The 22,894-nt window shown below is 38.4% G+C and overlaps 1 protein-coding gene across 3 annotated transcripts in view; it reads right to left on the bottom strand.

Moving 5' to 3' along the window:
• The window catches only part of LOC307012708 (prospero homeobox protein 1-like), a 56,024-nt gene extending 43,574 nt beyond the window's left edge, over nt 1-12,450 (bottom strand). For 2 of the 3 annotated variants that reach the window (XR_013800667.1, XM_079639671.1), the window contains exons 1-2: nt 12,280-12,435; nt 4,307-6,167 (exon numbers count right to left, since the gene is read on the bottom strand). Coding sequence is in view for 2 of the 3 variants with exons in the window: in XM_079639671.1 (XP_079495797.1) it covers nt 4,307-6,112 (1,806 nt within the window). In the remaining variant the exon portion in view is untranslated. Of the gene's footprint in view, nt 1-4,306; nt 6,171-12,279 lie in introns of all 3 variants that reach the window. The other variant, XM_079639672.1, reaches the window with a different exon arrangement.
• Between the last annotated feature and the right edge of the window lie 10,444 nt (nt 12,451-22,894).

The raw sequence follows: 22,894 nt of genomic DNA, 5'->3' as shown, positions 1-22,894 counted from the left end.
TTTAGCCTTATCAATGAAATTAAACGATCTAATCAATACAAATAAAACATATATATATACACATTTCTTTTTTAGACACACACAGACATCAAGATGTAACGTATGAATCTCAGCAATGGTGAGAAACAGATCACCTCTGATCATAAGCTCATTATTTATTCATGCAGCAATGCATGATGGGAGCTATGAATGAGTTTTGATTGGTGCAACACAGAATGCACTGCAACATGCTTTATAAATGTCACCATTGTTGAGATTTCATACACTGAATCTTGATGTCTGTGTGTGCCCAAAAAAGAAATGTGTATATATATATTTTAATTTGTATTGATTTGATCGTTTTAATTTCCTTGAAAATGCTTAACCTATTATGCAGCTAAAATTAATAAATTAAACCTAACTCATAAATTGGACTCTATATGAGTTCAGTGATTCAGGTTAAATGATTGTGAAATAATGGTTATGTTAATACACAACCAACACCATCAGATCACCGTTTCTATTTGTTCATCTGGCTGTTATAACTTATGTACAGCAGCCAAACAAAACTAAGTTAATAATTTAAGGGTGAAGAGCCCAACTAAAACACACACTGATCTCCATAATGGTAACTTAAAAATTTGATTTTCTCCTTTGGTGATTCTGCTTTCCTGTGCTTTGAGTGAATGAGAATACATTTGATTAGTCTAACACAATACAAACATGTTGATTCAATTAGTTGCAAAGAAGTTGCATTGACATATTACAATCATGTTCAATTTACAAACCAATATTGTGTTCAAATAAAATATTCAAATCTTGCTTAGATGCATAATGGGTGATACGATTAAATCATGTTCATTCAACAATTTATTTTTTTGAGTGCAACAGACTGTAAAAAAGTGAACATGTGCAGATGTTTCTTTAAGGAGGTGTTTCTACCTATAATTTGTTGTTGTTGTAGTTGTAACCTAATTTAATCAGGATTATGAGATGTAACATAAGGGAAAGCTGTTTTAAATTAATTGAGTTACATTGATCCAATAAACAACTTCCAAACCAGCTCATGATGTACACATGCGCCACACCCGTTAGAGCAATATAATCGTGACTCATGTGAAGTGTCTGTTACAGGACATCTGCTCTGGAATACAAAGATAAAAAAGATCGTGTTTGATTGCAATTTGCAAAACAAGATAATTTGCTTCTATGCTGTGGTTTTATTCAGTATAGTGAAAATCACATTTGACAGCCCTACTCTGCAGCACAATGGTGACCACATCATTCAATAACACAAATTCCTCAAAATGTCCAACTGAAAATTTGCTGAAATATAACACTTAAAACCTAAATTTACTCTCCTAATGCAGTCCTTTGCAAAGCATGCTGGAAACTACAGATTCACTGCCTTTGATCGTAGATCGTAAAGCCTTTGCCACCAATGGTCTCTACGATCAAACTTAGCTCAAGATGCTTTTGAGAAATGCAGCCCTGGTGGATCTGTACTTCCCAGCATGCTTTGCCAGAGACAGCATTCGAAGAGTAAATGTAGGGATTGATTTTTTTATTTTTTTTTAGTGTTAGTTTATGTGTTTCTCAGTAAAGGGAAAGATGTTGGTAGTTTATGTTAATGTTTAATGTTCAGTTGGACATTTAGAGGAGTTTCTGTTATTGAATGTTGGGGTCACCATTGTGCTGAAGAGTAGCGCTGCTGGTTAGGGTGTGGACACTCAGTAAGCAATATAATGAATACTACTTATATATATTTATTGCTAGGTAATTAATAAATGTATTGATCATATTGAGAAATAAATAATTATTGAAGGAAAGGTAAACTTTAGAACAACATTTAACAATTTAGTTTAAACTAACATACATTTTTTTTGTTTGACTAATGTAATGAAGATTAAAATATTAGTGTGAATTAATGTGACCTAAACCAACTAAATTGTATAAACCCAACTAGACAGGTTTATTTCGAACTAACTAAGTTAAATTGTGTGTGAAGATGATTTCAATTAATTTGAGTAAGGTTAATTAATATTTTTGTGAGTGTACATCAAGGTGGAAAAAGACATAATATAAAACAAAAAATATTATATCAAACTTATTAAGTAATTTGCTGGAGAAATCAGGTTATATCTACAGACAGTTATTCTTCAGTAAAACTTTACGCTCAACTTTGTTTTTTCAGGTTAGTTGAATTTAGTTATAATCAGTAATCTTAAATCATGTATTTCATTTCAACAAAACCAGTTAATGTAGATATCACCACATGAAGTACATTGTCTAAATAGAACTGACAAAAGATTTTTTTCAGTGTAAGCTCCATGACCATAAACCAAATTCAACTGCATTGTCCCATTTGGACACAATCCAATCCCAAAGTTCTACATCCAAATCTGAAGCCATTCTTTCTATTGTTCAATAAAACAAAATATCCATTAAAAGAAGAGATTTACAATCACTTCATGCTACTTGGCTACTGATTAACATTAACATGGAGGCAAAAAGCATAGTCATTTCAGAGATGGAGTGATTAATTTCGATTGTTTAAGACGTACATATTAACTAAAGTAAATTGTTTTGTCATGTTGAATTCAATACCTAATATGTTGATTTCAGAACTAACTGCTTTAAAATTGGCTTCAACTAGAAAGGCATTTGGGGCAGAACCCAGCTAACAGACTTTTGTTATAAGAACGTTCTCCAAACATTCAGTGTTGGTTCCGGGAATGTTAAAATGTCCAGTTTTCTTGACGTTAGAGGAACGTGTTTTAAAAGGTACACAGAAAAAACTCCAGTGTTAAATGGACTTTGGACTCCATGGATTGGAGTTTATTTGGCTCCAGCCTCAAGAGTGTAAAGTGTTAAAATATGAGTGTTAAATTAACACTGAAGAGTATTAAAGTTAATGAGATAATCAAGTGATTAATTGAGTGATGAATGAGCATTATTGAAGACACCTGATGTTAACAAGCAGAATCACCAAAAGGAGAAAATATAATTGTTAAGTCACCATTATGGAGATCAGTGTTTGCTTTAGTTGGGCTCTTGACCCTTAAACTTCTCATTTTAAATTTTGTTTGGCTGCTGTATGAGTTACGACAGCTGGATAAACAAAGAGATAATATGATCAGGTGATGTTGGATGGAAAATTTTCATAATTTAACCTGAGTCACTAAACCTTTAGTTACATTGTTGATTAAAGCAGCCCTCTAATTCTACAGCATATGGTTTTCAGCTTTTCTGTACAATCAAAATTAATTTTAACTAATAGTTGTACTGATAGAAAAAACAGACTTTGAACCAGTTTATTTGTTTAAACACACTTGACATCAATAATCAGCATATGAATCTCAACAATGGTGACAATAATAAAGCATGTGCATTCTGGGTACCACCAATCAAAACTCATCCATTGGCTCCCATCATGCATTGCTGTATGAATAAATTATGATCTGAATTGTCTTAGTAATTTCCATTTCCTAATTGAATATTATTTTTTTCACCATTGTTGAGATACATACACTGATTATTGATGTCTGTGTGAGCCTAAGAGAAAGATTTTTTATTTATTTATCAGAATATTTTTTATAACAAATCTTTTAGATAAATGTATATCGTCAATGGATCTTATGATGTAGTTTCACTGTGATGCTATAATCAATAATATTAATCTTAATCAGAGATTAGGCTCTAAATGAGGTCAAATTATTATTATGTTAAGATACGACCACCATCACTTGATCACCTTTTTTTGTCCATCTGTCTGTTTTAACTCAGTTACAACAGCATAACAAAATCTAAAGTTAAACATGTAAGGGTCAACTGGCCAACTAAAGTAAACACTGATCTCCATAATGGTGACTTAAAATTTGATTGATTTTCTCCTTCAGTGATTCTGCTTGTTAACATCAGGTGTCTTCAATAATCCTCAATCATCACTCAATTAATCACATAATTATCTCATTAACTTTTACACTCTTGAGTGTTAATTTAACACTCATATATTAACACTTTACACTCTTGAGGCTGAACCAAAAAAACTCACAGGAGAGTTAATTTATAACACTGGAGTTTTTTCTGTGTACCTTTTAAAACACGTTCCTCTAACGTCAAGAAAACTGGACATTTTAACATTCACGGAACCAAAACTGAATGTTTGGAGAACGTTCTTATAACAAAAGTCTGTTAGCTGGGAAGTTCGTTTACACTATAACGAAAAACTATGGTTACACTTGTAAACGAGAGAAGCATGAGAAAAAGTGATTTGTACAATCTAAAGCACCAAAAAAAATAGCTTTCACTACTATGAAAAGGATATTGTACTCTCTGATAGTGGCGAGATATCTGACAGTGGAAAGAGATCCCTACATTCAGACTTGAGTGACAGCCCTTCAGCAGTGCTGTCTGAGTAAACTGGTGAGCAGGAACGGTTATGCATCAGATGGTGACTGGAAGTCATTCTTTTCCGTATGCTGGTGGTCTCCCTTGACAGATCCATCAAATCGGGAGATTCTTTACTATAGTATCCTGTTGATGAAGCACCAAGAGTGCTCTGAAAGGAGTAACCCATGAAAGGTAGCGGATATGGATGACGGAATGATGGGGAGATGAAGCTTGTATTTCCAGAAGGAGAAGAAGTGTGTAGGGAGGGATGTGGGTGGCCACTTTGAGCTCCAAGATCTGTGGACTGGTGGTGTTCAGATACAGACTTTTGTACCACCAGTGGAAGTGCCTCCGTCTGGTCAGTGGCACTTGGAAGAGGGACTCCAACAAAGGAGTCAAATGGCCTGGGAAAGATAACATCACCAAAACACTGCAGTCTCTGATTAGCAGTGTGGAAGTTTGGGTTGTCCCCGTTAAAAGCAAATCGTTCCTGTGTTGCCGGAAGTGATGGGAATACTTGTAAAAGTGGCCGTGGAGGTTTCGAAAAAACATTCACCACGGTGTCTATCACTTGAGACATGGCAGAGTTCAGCTCCTGCTTCAGGGTTTCTGCCAGATGCTTGCCTACTTCGTGCATAGACATCAAACCTTTGCTCCTCAAAGAACTCTCCCGTTTGGCCATCTCTCCATCTAGCAATACTTGTTCACCGAGCACGACCCTCGCCTCATCAAGGACGCATTCCGGATCCAAGTCCGCTATCACATTATTAGTTCGATCAGCCACATAACTTTGAATGAGGTGTTCAGCGATACTGCCATGACCAAGCATTCCATCAGATTGTGCACTGTCTTCTGAGAGATTCCCTCCATCTGCTTCAGAATCTGTGCTGTCATAGATCTGGAAGAGCTTCTCCTGAAGCTGTCTCAGCTGTTTCTGCAGGTCTTCCAACTGTAGTTTCAACTGCCTGCGTTCTTCAACTTTCTGCTCGTTATGTGTGGAAACCAGCTGCTGAAAGCTCTGCTGCTGAGGTAATTTTTGTTTCCTCTTGTTCTCACGATAGCCTTCTCGTGGGCTGAAGGACTGAACAGGAACCCCAGTTTCTCCGTCTCCATCCCGCTCACAATCTTTTCCACTGGGGATAGAGGGTGTCATCGCATTTGGTGAGTGGTTCATTCCACGAATTATGTTCTCGACGCGTGCACGCTTGGCCTGCAGGTGCTCTTCATTTAGCCGCTCCAAGTCCAAGTGGGTCCCTGTGATTTGTCCAAATGGTGAGAGGCACTCTTTAGCACTCTCCTGGGATGAGCTGCTGCAAGTGTCCTCCTGTGGTGGTTCAGGTTCTGCTTTCCTGGGGAACATTGGCTCCCTGCCTCCTGTTCCTCTCGTTGCCTTATTGCTGTTCAGTAGCTTGGTGATGATAGTGGCACCAGAAAAGGGTATCATGTTGTCTTCATATGAGCTGCTCCTTTTAAGCAGTTTGCGGAGAACATTTGACTTAGCCTCACCTGAGTCCCGATGCTTGAGATGAGCCCCTTGGCACTCAAGCACATCCTGCTTCCTACTGTGATGGGAGTTCATGGCATCAAAGTTGACAGTAGATTTGGCTGCACGGGTGACAGTGATGACAGCAGAAGCTGTATGTGTTGATGTGGCTGCTGAGCTAATTCTCTTAACCCCAATGTCCACCCGTCTTCTCTTGGTCTGTAGATTTAGATAGAACTCTGTGTCATGGGCTGGCATTTGTGGTGCTGCTGTTGACCCATTTCCTGAATCAAACCATTATCACCATTGTCACCTACTGACAGAAAAACAGAACAAGTGAGGCAAACACAAAATACGTTCTTTGTACTGGAATAATAAAACTATAATAGAATATTCTAAAATATTTGTGCAATACAATGTCAAAATATTAAAAAATCTAAAACAAATATTTGCAAAAAGATATAATATGGCTCATTATATTTCATATAAATACTATTAGGAAGGGGAGATAATTAACTATTTTAGCAATAAATAGGAGATAGAATTACAGGCCATTACAGTACAGTCTTTTTCCTCTTTATCCGCTTTCTTTGTGCTTTGTTTAGCCAGAGAAAATGTGACTCAATCTTTCTATTTGGCCACCTATCTTTCTTTCACTTCTGCAATAGTCTTTTCACTCATTTCCCAAAGCCATCTTGAATGTTCAATTGTCAATATAACTGAACAATTTTGAACATAAACTTCATAAATCGATGTTGATTTAAAACGTTTTAGTTTGAACTCACCATTATGGTGAATAGTGTTCCATGTGGTTGGGCACTTGGAACATTGTGGAACATTTTTTGTTTTATTCTAATTCTCTTCCATTTGATGATACAAAAAGCACAGGTACTTGATTTGAAAGGAAATAACGTTATATATATATATATATATATATATATATATATGACACTCAAACTGTTTGGACTTAATTTTCAGTTCGCACCATTTCCTTTAGTTTGTTGTCATGGATGTTAAAGGGCACCTATTATGGAATTTTGAAATTTACCTTTCATGTAGTGTGTAACATAGATCTAAGTGAACAAGAACATCCTGCAAAGTTTGAAATATGAAAGTGCACCATATATAAAGTTATTGTCTTTCAAAAGTAAGAGTCGACTCGGAGTCATTTTTATGAATCGTTAGAAGACCTCACAGCTTTTTCTCTGACTAGATGACGTCAACTTGTCAAGTTATTTGAATACGATACGCCCACTTATTGCGCTCCAAGGCCAGGGAAAACTTGAAAACGTCATGGCGACGAGACGCTGTGTTCTGAAGTGCGACTCAAGTGAAGTCAGCATTTGAAGACTAAGTGGCTACAATTCATAATTATATACAACTATACCACAGAAGTAGCCTTTAGTCCGAGCCTTGTGCTTTGTTCGCGCCATTTTGAAGACGATTGCTTTACCAACTTAAATGCAATCAAACTTGGATTCGCGAGCTGGGCTGATATTGAAGGAAGGTTCATTCCAAGTGTATTTGCATCAGCTTCCTCCTCCGTATCACAACCTGTAAGTGTTATTAATAATTGTTGCTTTTATGTTTTATGTAGCATGCTTAATAATTATTTTGTCTGTTGTGTAAGCACCGTTTAGCTTCTAGGTCTTCAATGACAATTGTATTGAAATATGTGAAGTGTTTGTCGTTGTTTTCGGAGTTGTCTTATAGAATAGATTAAAGGGGTCATGACATGGTTTTTTTTATTTTATTATTATGTTCCCTTAGGTGCAATTATAGTATTACTATAGTTTTTTTTACAAAAAACTTTTAAAATGTAGTGATTTATGACCTTTTCCCACCCTGTTTCTCATCCCCTGATTCAAACAGTCTGTTTTGGGGGTGTTTCCCCTTTAAGAGTTCAGTGTTAACGCCCACTGTTATGATTGGCTAACGTCAGTGCCTATGCATCAATTATTAATGCCCCCAGCCAGAACATTTGCGGATTCGGCGTATTTAAAAAGTAGTTTAAAGTTTTAAATACATTACTTACAGTTTGCGTCGTCGTTGTTGAGCCCAGAATAGTCGGCATGGACTTATCTTTGAGCAGCAGTTTTCTGGCAAAGCCAGCATCATTTTGGGATTTGTTCTCAAAACAGTCATCCTTCAAAGAACAAACGCTTAAATTAACACTGCCGTGACTTGGTCGTCCGCAAAAAATAAAGTGCATCCATTTTCCCCTGACGACTGGATCTTTCGGCAGCGTATTCAAAGATGTTGTTTGTCCACAGCCAGGAACAGCACATCTGCGGCATCGTAATTTCCCTGTACACAGACCCACTCGCTGTCCGTCGACTGAACACTTGTGAGGCGCGCGGCGCGCGGCGTGCGGCGCGCGGGCGCGACAATGATACGAAATGAGCGTAGTCTTGCGCTTAAAGCGTAGTTGTCTTGTGACGGAGGCGGTCATATGCAAACGCTGGTACGTCACTTCGTACGGTGACGTCACTTCTTACCATGGATCCAGAACGAGCTGTATTTAGAGCTTGATTAAATAAATGATTCGTTTATAATGGGGAGGACGTCTTAAGCTATGAAACTTGCAGGACGTTTTAATGACACAAAGACCTCTTATATACCAAAAGATCAAGGCAAATTTGGTTTCTCATGTCATGACCCCTTTAATACCTGTAAAAACGTTGTTTATGCATCGGGCTAACGCAAACAAAGACTGATTGTGCTTTTACAATATGCTCGCTAACATAACATTAAATTCTTTATCTTATTTTTAGTTTTTTACTACAAACTACAAAGCAGTGGACTATAATCATTATTATAACACAATTCAATTGATAAAAGCATCATTGTACTCTGTGTTAAACAATAAGTATTATCTCTGTAAACACTGCTGGGTCATCTGACCAATCAACGATTAGCGTCGCGCAAAGGAGGGGTTTGGAAAAATGAGTCGTTGAACGAATCATTTGGGAGTCGGTGAGCAAATCAGGTAAAAATAAATGCATATTATACGACAACAAAAGTGTTTTTTGTCATTGCATGCATGTAAAACTGTTGTTGGGGACTCCCTAAACAACATTAGGAACATTTTAAATGTCATAATAGGTGCCCTTTAATAGATTTGTCATCTGTGCCCCTCATTATCACTAGTATTTAAGTTCTCTCTGTTTCTGTTCAGTATAAATCGGCATTTTATAATTATTTCTGAAGGATCATGTGGCACTGAAGACTGGAGTAATGATGCTGAAAATTCAGCTTTGATCACAGGAATAAATTACATTTAAAAATATATTAAAATAGAAAGTTATTTTAAATTGTAAAAATATTTCACAATATTACTGTTTTGCTGTAGTTTGGATCAAATAAATTAAGCCTTGGTGAGCAGAAGAGACTTCCTTTAAAACATAAAAAAAATCGTAACGTTCTAATTATTTTGGCCACCACTGTATTTGTTTATTTATTTACTTATTTATTTGTTTATTTAGTGTCATATGAAATAATGATCTTCTAAAATTTAGTTGTTAACACTTAGGTCATAAACACCTTGTGAAACTTTTAGTTGGATTGATATAATCCTTTTATTTGTGACAATATCTTGCAATTGACGATGTTTGAGTCACACAGACTTCAGCATGACAAACACAACAATGGTAACAATTACATGTTATTTATTATTTATTCTATATTATTTTATTTATTCTATATTATATTAGTTAGTTACAAGAACTCTTGTGTAAGTGAACTATACTAAGAATGTGTCGGTACAACATAATCCTATTTCACTTTACAAATTTTTTCAAGGCTTAAGTAGGCCTAAGTCTAACTTTTACAGTGTACCTGTACACTACACACTAACACCTGTTTGAAAATATTAGTTTGTTTTACCATCCATATTTATGGTCTCAATAGTCGTCTTCCCTATTGTTAAAAACTGTAGAAAGCGAAGTATTTTCCCAGAATGACAGTGACACAAAATACAATTAACCATAAACAAATTGCCCAAATTCATGTTAGGTTTCTTACATTCTTTAAAAACACATAAATAATAAACCACAATAAATAAATGGAAAAATCTAAGCTGCTCAACCAATAAAAAAAAAAAAAATCATTTTCAAACTGCAGAAGAGAAGTGTACTCACTCTACAAACATAGACTTGACTTTATTTCTGACAATATGGCCAACTTCAAGACATTTACCACACATCTTAAGATCTTTATTTTTCTTACTTCAAAAGTTTATAAATCTAGTTAAAACTGATTTTTAAAACCTACACAGTTTTAACTCATTGCCATAGAAACATGCTCTCTTCTATTCATAGGGGTTTCATACACTTTTGAAAAACTTGTATACCGTTTTTAATAAAGGTTTTAACGTAACATTTTTTAACGAAATTAACAGTCCAATTAACCATCAATTAAAAGTAATAACATTTAAAAATAAGTCATTTTAAAACTATTCCTTAAACATTTAATATTTGTGAGTGTACACAGCTTAATCATTCAAAATGATTTATATAATCTAAGAAATAATAATGAAACATTATGCCAATAGAGTTTCCTCTTACACTCAAAAAAATGACTCTTTAAAATAACTTAATTCAATTACGGACAGTGGTTTCACACAAGTAAATTATTTTATATTAACATTAATGGATTTTTTTAAATCTATGTAAGCTCCTTGTGTTGTGACAACACAACTGAATGAGAACGTATCTATGTGAAAAAGTAACATCCAACCAAATCAATGGAATTGCTTCCCTGTACCTTAAACTGGTTAAGTTTAGTGAACATGCTTTAGTTTATTGGATAGAGTTGGATTTAAAAGATTTATCAATTGAACTTCTAGAGACTATAGCATATCTATTAATTAATGAAAACCCTTGTTAACATTTTTAAATGTTAAGATGTATGTGCTCTTTCAGCCACTACAGTTAAACTGAATCAGTCCACAGACTAACCAAATGCTCCACTCTTCTCCAAAATGGTAACCCACTGTAATTGAAATGGTTCTAATAATTTCAATGTAATTGTACATTAAACACAATTACACACTATCAAGTGTTCCTCTTTTCTAATTTTCTCAAAAACACTTAAAATAACACTTAATTTCAACATTTATTCTATCTTAATTTAGCTTTATGCAAAGCATGCTGGGAACTAACAAGCACCACCCAATTTCAGTTAATGCAACAAATCATTAATGTAATCCAACACAAATGGATTAAGTAAACTTAAATTGTATATATATTTAAACAGATTGAACACAATCAAATTAAGTTTGGACAAAATGTATAGCAATTATGTTCCTTAAGCTCTTTTGAATGAAGCAATTTGAACAAGCAGCCAAAATATATTTTTTTCTGTGCAATATTTTAAAAGCATCCCAGGACAGACTTTCCGAAATACTAACAGAAATTAAAGACTTTGCCTTTAGATTAACTTATTATTTTCTATGGCTGACTTCTAGCTCTGATGTCATGCACCTTTCAACCTTCTTCGCATGGCGTCTTAATCCAATATGTTAGAAATCACAATATTAGGTTGTTTTATGTGAATCACGAAATGAAACCCTTTACATTAGTTTAACGATTGATAATAGTGGGAAATTATACAGGTTAAGTTAATTAAACGCAATACAATAGTGTTTTGGAGGTAAAATAAATATATCTGTGTTGCTTTAACAAAAAAATAATTGGGTAAAAAAACCAGTACCACAAAACCCTTTTTTTTAGTGTAAGAATTAACTTTTAAAATATTTGTTCCTTCATTATGCCATCAGGACAGTTGTAGGCTATTAACCTTTTTTTGACTTAAAAAAAAATATGCTCATAGCTTGGGAATTCAAGTGCAAAACTGCTTTTAAAACATTTTTCAATCAATTAATACATGAGGGATTTAAAATAATCTACACTTCATTGACCTATTATTTGAGTTAATTTTACACCACATTATCAATTCGTATTAATACAGAACAATTCGTCTTAAATACACGTGTCCGCTCCGCAGCTTTTCAAATGAGCAAACTACAACCATATCAAAATAAAAAGTTTGAAACATCAAACTGCTCTCTTTAAATTCCGCAGATGAGGACAACGAGAAAAAGTATTAGACTACTAACCTCTCGTCAAATAGCCACAAACATTGCGCTCAATGTAACCGTTTCATAATTAATTTCACACTCTAAAATAAATATAATTTAGCCTACAATGTTCAGCATTCCAAACTCGAAATATCTTTAAAATAAACCGAGCTTGTGAAAAAGAAAACAACAATCGCGTAAAAATCCAAAAGAACAATCAGTTTAAAAGTACGAAGTGAGAGAAGACTCACTAAAGTCACTAAAGAGTGACTCTGCTAAACAAAAATGTGAACGTAGGCTATATTGCAACTCATTCATTGGCATTCAGGGAAAAAATGTCACTTACTTTGCAAATGTCTGGAGAAAAAGCTGCAGTGGTTTGTGAGATGACAAACAGAATATGATATCAAATCTTCTAGTAGGGCGAGGCGGCATATGGCTGAAGCAGAAAATGAGCGATAATGACGGAAGAGTTGTGCGCTCTGCGCGCTCTCCAGCTGTAGAAGCGCTTAAAGACACGGATAAAGGAAACAGCCTCGCGTCATTAAATCAGTGTGATGTAACGCCGAACCTACCAATAAGAGCAATGAACCCAGCGGGATATTCCAATTGTGCATTCAATTGATTAAATAAACTTTTTAAAATTGAGTTGAATCTAGTAGCATATTACCTAACTATAAATGCTGAACCTATTTTAATGAGTTTAAGATGATTTATTGACAATATTATGACGTAAAGAACATATGGACCAAAACAGTTTATCAGAGCAGCCATTCAGCGCACGGGAAAGTGCTCCCTTCTAAAGTTCCTACTATTTGTCTGCACCATGGTGTGTTCATGACTAAAATAATTAATCTAAAATCTTTATCTGGTGAAAGACAAAAATATGAGGGATGATAACATTTCACAGTACATGTCAAGATAATCAAAAAACAACTTTAAATTGATTTGTGGGGGGGGGGGGGGGGGGGGAGTGCACACCTTCGAAATTAAACTCCACATTCAGTGTTCAGACTACACTATAACTATATCTGTATCAATTATTCCATATCAAATTAACTATTAAAAAAAATGTAAGTACCAGGTTCAAAATGATTATTCAGAACAATCAGATCAATAATCCAAGTTCTGTTATGAAAAGCTTGTATCATGCGACATAATAATTGTGTTTATAGGGGACAAATTTATTTTAAATATAGATCATTAGGTCATGATAGTGATGATTGTTTTGAACATGGAGAAAATACCTTTGGAACAAGCAGCTGTAATCATGCTAGTTTTGCCCCAAGGAAGGCTGCCAGCCACCCTGGCCCTATCACTTAACACTATCATTACATGAGAAAAGACTGCGTGATAGAGAAAAACAGATTATGATGTGCAGCACACTTAATGGCCAACTAGCAAACACTACTGGAGTGCAATGTCATTGGAGTGCAATGACATGCTGGCCACTAATCTGAGATGGTCAAATAGCATTGATTAGTCAGGATTATAGTGACCCCGTCAAAGCACAGTCATGATTCTATCTATCTATCTATCTATCTATCTATCTATCTATCTATCTATCTATCTATCCACCCATCCAACTATCTTATCTATCTCCGCTTCACGTCAAATTGATTAGTCAGGATTATAGTGACCCCGTCAAAGCACAGTCACTGTGATTATCCATCCATCCATCCATCCATCCATCCATCCATCCACCCATTCATCTATCTTATCTATCTCCGCTTCACATCAAATAGCATTAATTAGTCAGGATTATAGTGACCCCGTCAAAGCACAGTCACTGTGATTATCCATCCATCCATCCATCCATCCATCCATCCATCCATCCATCCATCCATCCATCTATCTTATCTATCTCTGCTTCACGTCAAATAGCATTGATTACTCAGGATTATAGTCAAAGCACAGTCACTGTGATTATCCATCCATCCATCCATCCATCCATCCATCCATCCATCCATCCATCTCCGCTTCACGTCGGGATATTCTCCGTTTATTCTCAGATAACAACCGGCTGGATGTACATTATCCCTTACATATTGAATAATACACAAGGAATTTCCACTTTTATATTGAAAATATATTTACACTACTGTATATTACACTGTAAAACGTGTGAAAACATGGAAAACCTATTGCCTTAAACTTCTCAAGGATGTTTTACTCAAAGTTGTTAATACAAAGACATAAGAGTGTTGGGACAATGATAAACTGTGCATTTATTTCTATTTATTAAACTGAAATTTAACAGAAGAAAAAAAATCATACGCAATCAACATCATTGCAATATATTTATCCTTTTATATAAAGCAACATGCAGCATATCATCAATGTTTCTTCTTCTTCTTCTTCTGATTGATGGCGAAACATATCTTTACGATATATACCCCCCTACTGGACTACTACACAGAAGTGTGTAAAAAGGACGTTGGTAAATGACAACCAAAAAAAAAAATGTATTCTACTTAAAGGCAGGGTAGGCAGTATTTAAAAAAAAAAAAAAACGGTTTCCCAAATTTGTTTAAACTGTCTTTATATACCAATACATAATTAAAATGTAAGTACTCTGAAAAAAAGAGTATACAGATCGAGTGTTTGTAGTTTTCTCAGGGCTGCAATAAACACAGCTACTTATTCCATTCACTCCCACCCCCTCCCTTCTGGGCTCCTTCCAAAGCCACGCCCCCAAAACACATAAACGCGCGATGGCGACCGCTCAGCTGGAGACACAGCACATCTATCTGTGGCACCCAAGGGGTGGTTTTCGTTATTTTGGCCAATGATAATTTCAACAGAGGTGGACCAGGACAACTGACCCCTCATTTGCTTCCAGTAAGCTCTCCTACCAGCCGATGTAGAGGGACAGCCAACTTTGCAAACCCATCCACAAAACGGCGGTAGTAGCTGGCAAATCCAAGAAATGAACGCAGCTCCTTAACAGTAGAGGGCCACTGTATCACCGCCTCAATCTTGCGAGGATCAGTAGCGACTCCCTCACTTGAAATAATGTGGCCTAAATACCTTACCTCAGGCTGGAAAAAGGCACACTTCTCCAGTTTCACCTTCAAATTCTCCCCCTCCAAGCGCCTGAACACTACTTCTAACCGCTCCAGGTGCTGGCTAATAGAAGACGAAAATACGACAATGTCTTCCAAATACAACAGAAGAGATTGATATTGTTGGTCTCCAAAGATCCGCTCCATTAGTCCCTGGAATGTAGAGGGAGCATTGCAGAGCCCGAACGGCATCCAATTCCACTCAAATAGTCCGAACGGGATGCAAAAAGCGGTCTTTGGCTTGTCTCCCTCACTGACGGGAACCTGATTGTAACCACTAGCCAGATCTAAAGTGGAGAACCAGCGTGCTCCCAACAACGCATCCAGCGACTCCTCTATGCGGGGCAGTGGAAAAGCATCTCTCCTGGTTTTAGCATTCAATTGACGGTAGTCTACGCATAAGCGTAGACTACCATCCTTCTTCCTGTCCTGTCACCAGAATGACCTGGGACTCGAGCAACTGGTTTATATGTTCCCGGACGGTTTCATACTCGGAGGGGGGAATACGTCGGTGCCGCTGCCTCACAGGGGTTTCATCTACTAACGGAATGTCGTGAGAGATGAGATTCGTGCAGCCCAAGTCATTTTCATGGACGGCAAAAATGGACTGATACCGCTGCAGCAAGACCCTAACCTTACTCTGTTCCTCATCAGGTAATGAACCCAACTTAACCGCGTCTATTTGCGCTCGCTCCGCAGGGCGAGCAACTGGCGAACCTGCAGTAATTGTGTTAGAACGAACTTCTGTAACGCCTGCTGGTAAACGAACCACGTGTACGCTACTTAAAGAGCCCAAAACCCTGCGTGGGAAAAGCATAACATCTAAAGTACCCACATTAAGTATTGGCACATAAACTGTGCCCTTGACGACACGAACCAATGCTGGCGAGACCAACATATACTCCATCCGCAAACTGTTCTGAACAAGTTGCCGCTATTAACGTAATAGAACCGCCTAGGACCACGCACCTTAACCCATCCTGAACAACCAGGAGGAGAATGAGTGTTTACTTGATGGCACTGTTGCAGTGCCTGCCTCACGAGGGTGGGTACTCCTGCCACAGAAGGAAAGTTAAAGAGTGCAGTACCATGCTGCCCGAACAACTGCTGGTAACACCGCCCCAAGACATTCATCCCTAGTACGCCAGGGGCTTGGAAACCAATGCCCCCTGGGGGATCCTTAACAACCAAAATACCGCAATTAGAGGCCATGTGCCCACATAATTCAACATCAAATTCCAAATAACCTATAAATGGAATAGAAAGCCCATTTGCAGCACGCAATAGCAGCCACTGGCAGGACTTCAAGCGGTCTTGCCCCCACGGTTCAAAATGCCTACAAAAACAGGTCTCCGTAATTGTAGACACCATTGCTCCAGTGTCTACTAAACAAGACACAACCACCCCACCAATATGGACATCTAAGTGTGGACATGAAGACACTAGTTGTGTTAGTGAGCGTGAGCTGTCACCTACCTCTGAAAAGCCCTACTGGAAGCCTTGAACCAACGGAACTGAATGGCTACGGCCCTTAGCGCCTCCCGGGGTCCCTTCTAGTTCCCACCGTATAGCTTCACTTCGCACTTCCAACAGGGTGGAATTTGGCTGACAACGAACGAGCTGCTTTAATTCTCGACGGAGGCTGCTCTCACGTACATGTTCAACGAATTGATCCCGCAATAAAGAGTCAGCATTTGGCAGACCACTGGGCGACCGCTGTTTAACCCTCTCTAGCAGACCCATGAGTGCCAAAGAAAACTCCAATAGGGTTTCTCCCTCATGCTGTCTCCTAGAGAAAAATGCTTCTTGTAAAGCCACAAAGGACTGGGAGCACCCGTACAATTTGCACAATGCAAAAAAAAAAATTCTCTGCGTCTTCCCGCTCTATCGCTGGGCGATATCGAATTTCTTCCCGAGCTTCCCCTTCCAAATGATCAAATAAAAAGAATGCGCGATCGGCAATGGACATATGACGAACCCTCACACAGGCCTCTGCCTCGTCAAACCATTCATTTATACCCAGTCCCGCTCTACCATTAAATTTGGGACACTTACAATCTCGTGGTATAAACACAAACCTCTCCGCAGCCGGAACACTAGCATTTGCAGGCGGAGGGTCAACAGGCAGTGCTGAGGACGCATTAGACGGGCCAGGTCTGGGTTCAGCTGTATCGGTCCGATCTTGTCTCAACTTATCATTTTCAGCCCGCATCTGTAACACTAGATCTCGCAGTTCACGTAATTCCTCATCCATCATTAAGAAATCTGTGAAACTTACCAACAAAAACAGATAGGACGTTCCGTTAGACTTGTAGTCAAGCCTAAACCGAGACCAAGACACTACCAAGACCAGAGGGTATCGAGACCAAGACAAGACCAAGACCAAGACCAAGACAGACCAAGTCAAGACCAAGACCAAGACCAAGTCGAGACCGGAGGGGAAAAAACAGACTAGTGTTGAAGCTAAGCAATAACTTGAATGAATTCAAGAACAGCAGCATACTAGGGTTCAGCCGCAGTTTACATTCAATACATATTAGACGGTATTACTTCAACTACACATTCAGAACAACAGAGACAGACCATGTCGTGTGTGTGACTGTGAGCTCACTGTAAATGTTTTTTGCAAACTGGGTGAGATCAATTGTGTAGCAATTGCATGACGGCTGTTACTGCACTATTAGAGGATTGAGACTCCCTTAACTTTTGTGTACTGTTGACTGGTACTGACATGACTGGTACTGGTTCATCTGACAAAACATCAAACACCATCTTGCTCCTCCATCAAAGTCATCTGTCAGTTGTGCAGTTACCCAAAATCTCCTGAATGAAGTTAAAACCCATCATGTCACTGATATGTGGTTTTTAAATCAAGTGATCAAAGTGCTCGTTGCGCTGCGATCAGTGGCGCGGATACAGTGTTTTCTCGTGTGGCTCGCGCGCACGCCGCACTGTCTTCACTCGGACGCGCGCTTCAATCCGTTGCGGATACTCTCTATTCGTTCTGGTGAAATCACAAAACATAATGCACACAAACGTGTCCCTGCTTGATATACAACCACTGATGAACATAATCGGTTTTGATGAGAAAAAAAAAAACTATACGAGAAAAAAAAAAACCTATACGAGTGCGGATTATAACCCAGAACCTCTGGCACGGTTGGCGAAAGTTTTACCACTGGACCATTAAGATATACATTATTCTAAAAAGCCGAAACAGCTCTGTAACAAAAAATACATGCATGTGATTGGTTGCATTTGAAGGGCGCGAAATAATTAATAATGCTGCATTATCGAACGTTGTGTCGTTGTGGATATTGCAGTATTGTATTGCTAAATCCCCCGACCACTATCAGTCAGACAGCGAGACCTAGACAAGACCGAGAGGTCTGAGACCAAGACAAGACCGAGACCAAAGACCGTCAAGGCTGTGACAAGACCGAGACCACGTAAAAGTGATCTCGAGACCGGTCTCGAGACCAAGACCGGTCTCGAGACATACATCACTACGTTCCGTGCACACCACCGCTCTGTTTCAACACAAAAATAGAAGAAAACAAAGAATTACAACATTCACCCCACAAAATATGGAACAAACAAATTCACGTCTCAGGCCAAAAATGTATGTGGGACCCTACCGACTGCGCCAAAAATGGTGCACCCAAGGGGTGGTTTTCGTTATTTTGGACAATGATAATTTCAACAGAGGTGGACCAGGACAACTGGACACCTGACCCCTCGTAATACCGTCTACGCCACCCTGGGAATTTCACCCAGGGAAATAATGTGTCCAATAAGGACACAAGTTCGTTCCCACAAGGATATGGCAGAGACGTGAATATAGAGAAAATATAACAATAATACTTGATTTATAGATAGCATAAAAGTGTTCCACACACACACAGTTCAACGGACAATGAATGGATATGGCTTCAAAATAAAGACGAAAATAAACAAACCAATAAGACAATCAATATAACAGGTCAGATGGCAGGGGGAGATAACAAAACCTACTCAATTCCACTTCACTACGCACTTCAAACGTACACTAATGTACTCACTTCACCACACACACGTGCATTCAGGTGAAAGAAAATGTAGAATCAAATCACTCAGTGAACAGGGGTGCCCATTAACTTGGACTTAGAGTGGTCAGCGCTCCCTCATAGCCAGTCCAACATAGTTAACATTAAACATCAAATTGTCACAAATCAAATCAATAAACAAAAAATACAAAGTTGATCTCCAAAAAAATACAAAAGCAACAAAATAACAGATGCAATCACATTACACATTCACCAACATCTAAGCTCATGATCCATTAACATCACACGAATACTACTCTTCTTTCTCACGCGAACACACGCACGCACACACACGCGCGCGCACACATACACACACACACACACACACACACACAAACATACACACACACACACACCACGTCACTTCCAACGATAAACAAACACTCAATACACTCAACTAACTCGCATCAACTTATGAGTTCATTCACATGACAATCAAGGTACGCACAGTCTTCCAGTTGTTCAGTGCGGGGGTGGCTAAACGGCCACACGGACTAATACTCGGGTCTCACAATCTCCCGACGTCAAGTTCACTTAATGTGGGGGCTTGTCTGCTTGTATGCGGCAATGCGCAACACGGAGAGTATTCCGAAAAATAAAAAACAAAAAGGAAGGGGAAGCCAGGTCACGGTCCCAATCATGTCCGTGATCACACGGACATTACCAGCTCTTGGTCTTTTCAGCTAAAACAGAGGGGAACACGATATAAACAGCAAGTCCTTTCGTGAATATTCACCCATTAAATTAGCAGTTTACCCACCTGATTATTGGCAAATCAGCCCTTCCAACATCAAACCACGGTGATCCACACAGCCCGGGATGCATACTAAATAACAAACAGAAGGCGTACAGCCAACAGCTCACCCCAAATTAAATGTTTATTTATCCATAGTAACATACCCAGCTGCTGTACGGCTCAGCTCAGAGAGTCAGCGTCCAAGTTTGCAGCAGTCAACGCGCTCCAACAAACGCATGAAGATTCCTTATACACACTCACACACCTATAGCGCACCTGGATCTAATTAGGTGATTGCCATTCAGTAACTAGGCAGCTATGCGTGCTACATATCTATCTATCTATCTATCTATCTATCTATCTATCTATCTATCTATCTATCTATCTATCTATCTATCTATCTATCTATCTATCTATCTATCTACTGTATCTGTCTGTCTATCTACCAACCTACAGTATCTATCTATCTACCAACCTACAGTATCTATCTATCTATCTATCTATCTATCTATCTATCTATCTATCTATCTATCTATCTATCTATCTATCTATCTATCTATCTACTGTATCTGTCTGTCTATCTACCAACCTACAGTATCTATCTATCTACCAACCTACAGTATCTATCTATCTATCTATCTATCTATCTATCTATCTATCTATCTATCTATCTATCTATCTATCTATCTATCTATCTATCTATCTATCATCATCTGCTGTTTGTTTTTTTTCACGTTATGAGTGTCCTGCTCCTGCTTTGATGTTCTGACCTTCTGATTGTGTGACAGAAGGTCACCAGACAGTCTACTTCAAACAGTAGGCTACTCCAGCTTTAAATGATATGAGTATGTGGAATAACATAGATAAGAGCGGTGCGTTTGTAGTACACATGCAGTAATTATAGTTGACCTCATGGTGCCTCATGGGTTAAATTGTCTCTCTTTCATTTTGCTGTTCATACAAGAAAGTAAAACAATATCTTAACAATAACAACCACAGAGAATCAATTCAAGCCTTGCCAAAACTACTAATATAAAACTTTTTGCTACACATCAAGATTACACTCTGGAAAAATAGATTAGCTCCAAAATAACACTGATATGAATGCATGGTTAGTTCAGTCAAAATGTAAAATCTGTAACCTGCATGACTTTCCATCTTCACAAAAGGAGAGTTCATGTGAGAGTCCCCACTCCTACTTTATTTGAGCACTAAACCCCTGGTCATTTCAATTACCCCCATTCCTCTATGATCTATCGGAATTTCTATCCCAGCTCTGTGCCATATCTCCATCCATTCTTCTGTTAGGTGACTTTAACATCCGCAGAAACATAGTACAACTCTGAAAAGTTTTAGTCCTAGAGTTAAGGGGGTTCAATTGTGGAATAATTTAGAGATAGAGATGAAACGATGTTCAAACATCAATCATTTCAAGTATAAATACAAACTAAAGATTTTTGAAAAATATAGAGAAGAAGAAATGAATTAGCATTAGGTGCAATCATTATTGCTAGTGTACATAATCATCTTTGGTTGTTTTGTTTTCTTATTGATGTTGACATTGTGGTTGTTTGGTTGCTATGCATTATGTTCTCTGGTACTATTGGTTCTATGTGGTATTATTTATTGATGTTGTCCTTGTGATTGTTTTGTTGCTTTTGCACTATGTTCTATGGTGCTATTGTAGTACTATTTATTGATGGTACTATTGTAGTACTATTTTTTTGATGTTGTCCTAGTGATGTTTTGTTATTTTTGCATTAAGTTCCCTGGTACTATTGTAGTACTATTTATTGATGTTGTTCTTATGTTTGTTTTGTTGCTTTTGTACGGTTTCCTGGTACTATTATAAGCTATAGCTTCAGCCCTCTCCTTTTTGAGCAGAATGATTAATGCTCAAATAAATAAATAAATAAACATCCACATTGACTCCACAGACTCCAAAACTACTACCGATTTACAGGACATTCTAGAATTTGTCAACATCAGCCAACATATTGATTTCCCCATGCACAAAAAAGGACATGCACTAGACCTGGTTTGTTCCTGTGGTACCACCATCAACAACATAACCCACACTGAGCTCACCATTTCTGATCATCTGGCTATTACCATTGACATCCTTATCCCAACTCCACCCACCAATCAAAAACGCACAGTATTATTCAGGAACCTAAAATCCATCGACCCCACCTCTTTCTCCTCCATATTGACAACCACCATTGCAAATTCTATTGACTCCCAAAACACTTCCCCAACTGTCCTCGTCAACGCCTACAATGATATAGTCTCATCCTGTCTCAATACCATCGCCCCCCTTAAAACCAAATCTGTCTCCTTCACATACTCCGCCCCTTGGTACACTAACCAACTCCGCCTCCTCAAAGCCAAATGCCGACAACTGGAACAACTCACCAATAAAACCGGTCTCACTGTCCACCTGGAAGCCTATAAACTTTACAGACAACAATACAAAAACGCCCTCAACTCTGCCCGCTCCTCCCACTAATCCTCTGTCATCCAATCCGGCTCCAACTGTCCCAAGACCCTCTTCTCCACATCCAACAAACTTCTGAAACCCATGGACACAATCTCCAACTCATTCACCACCTCTAAGTGTGCTTTGTTCCTCTCCTTCTTCAAAACCAAGATCGACAACATCCATAATCAACTGGCCCATAGCTCCCCCTCCTCCAACCCTGGACCTCCACTCCATCCCACTCACTTTCTTAATTTACTCCAATCACTGAAACTGATGTATCTATAATCTCCAGCATGAAGCCCTCAATCTCTCTCCTGCCGAGACCGCCCGTCCAGAGTTTTGTCCTACCAAGACCGCCCTTCCAGAGACTCGTCCTGCCGAGCCTGAGCCTGTTCTCGTCATGCCCGCGAGCGAGAGACTGTTCACGTCATGCCCGCCGAGCCAGAGACTGTTCACGTCATGCCCGGCGAGTCAGAGACTGTTCACATCATGCCCGCCGAGCCAGAGACTGTTCACGTCATGCCTGCCGAGCCAGAGACTGTTCACGTCATGCCTGCCGAAATTCGCTCTTGACGCGCAAATTAACACAAAGT

Source organism: Phoxinus phoxinus (assembly GCF_949152265.1).
Source record: "Phoxinus phoxinus genome assembly, chromosome: 16".
Lineage (NCBI taxonomy): Eukaryota > Metazoa > Chordata > Actinopteri > Cypriniformes > Leuciscidae > Phoxinus > Phoxinus phoxinus.
The sequence above is the reverse complement of the archived record's forward strand: the minus strand, read 5'-3'. Positions and strand labels throughout refer to the sequence as shown.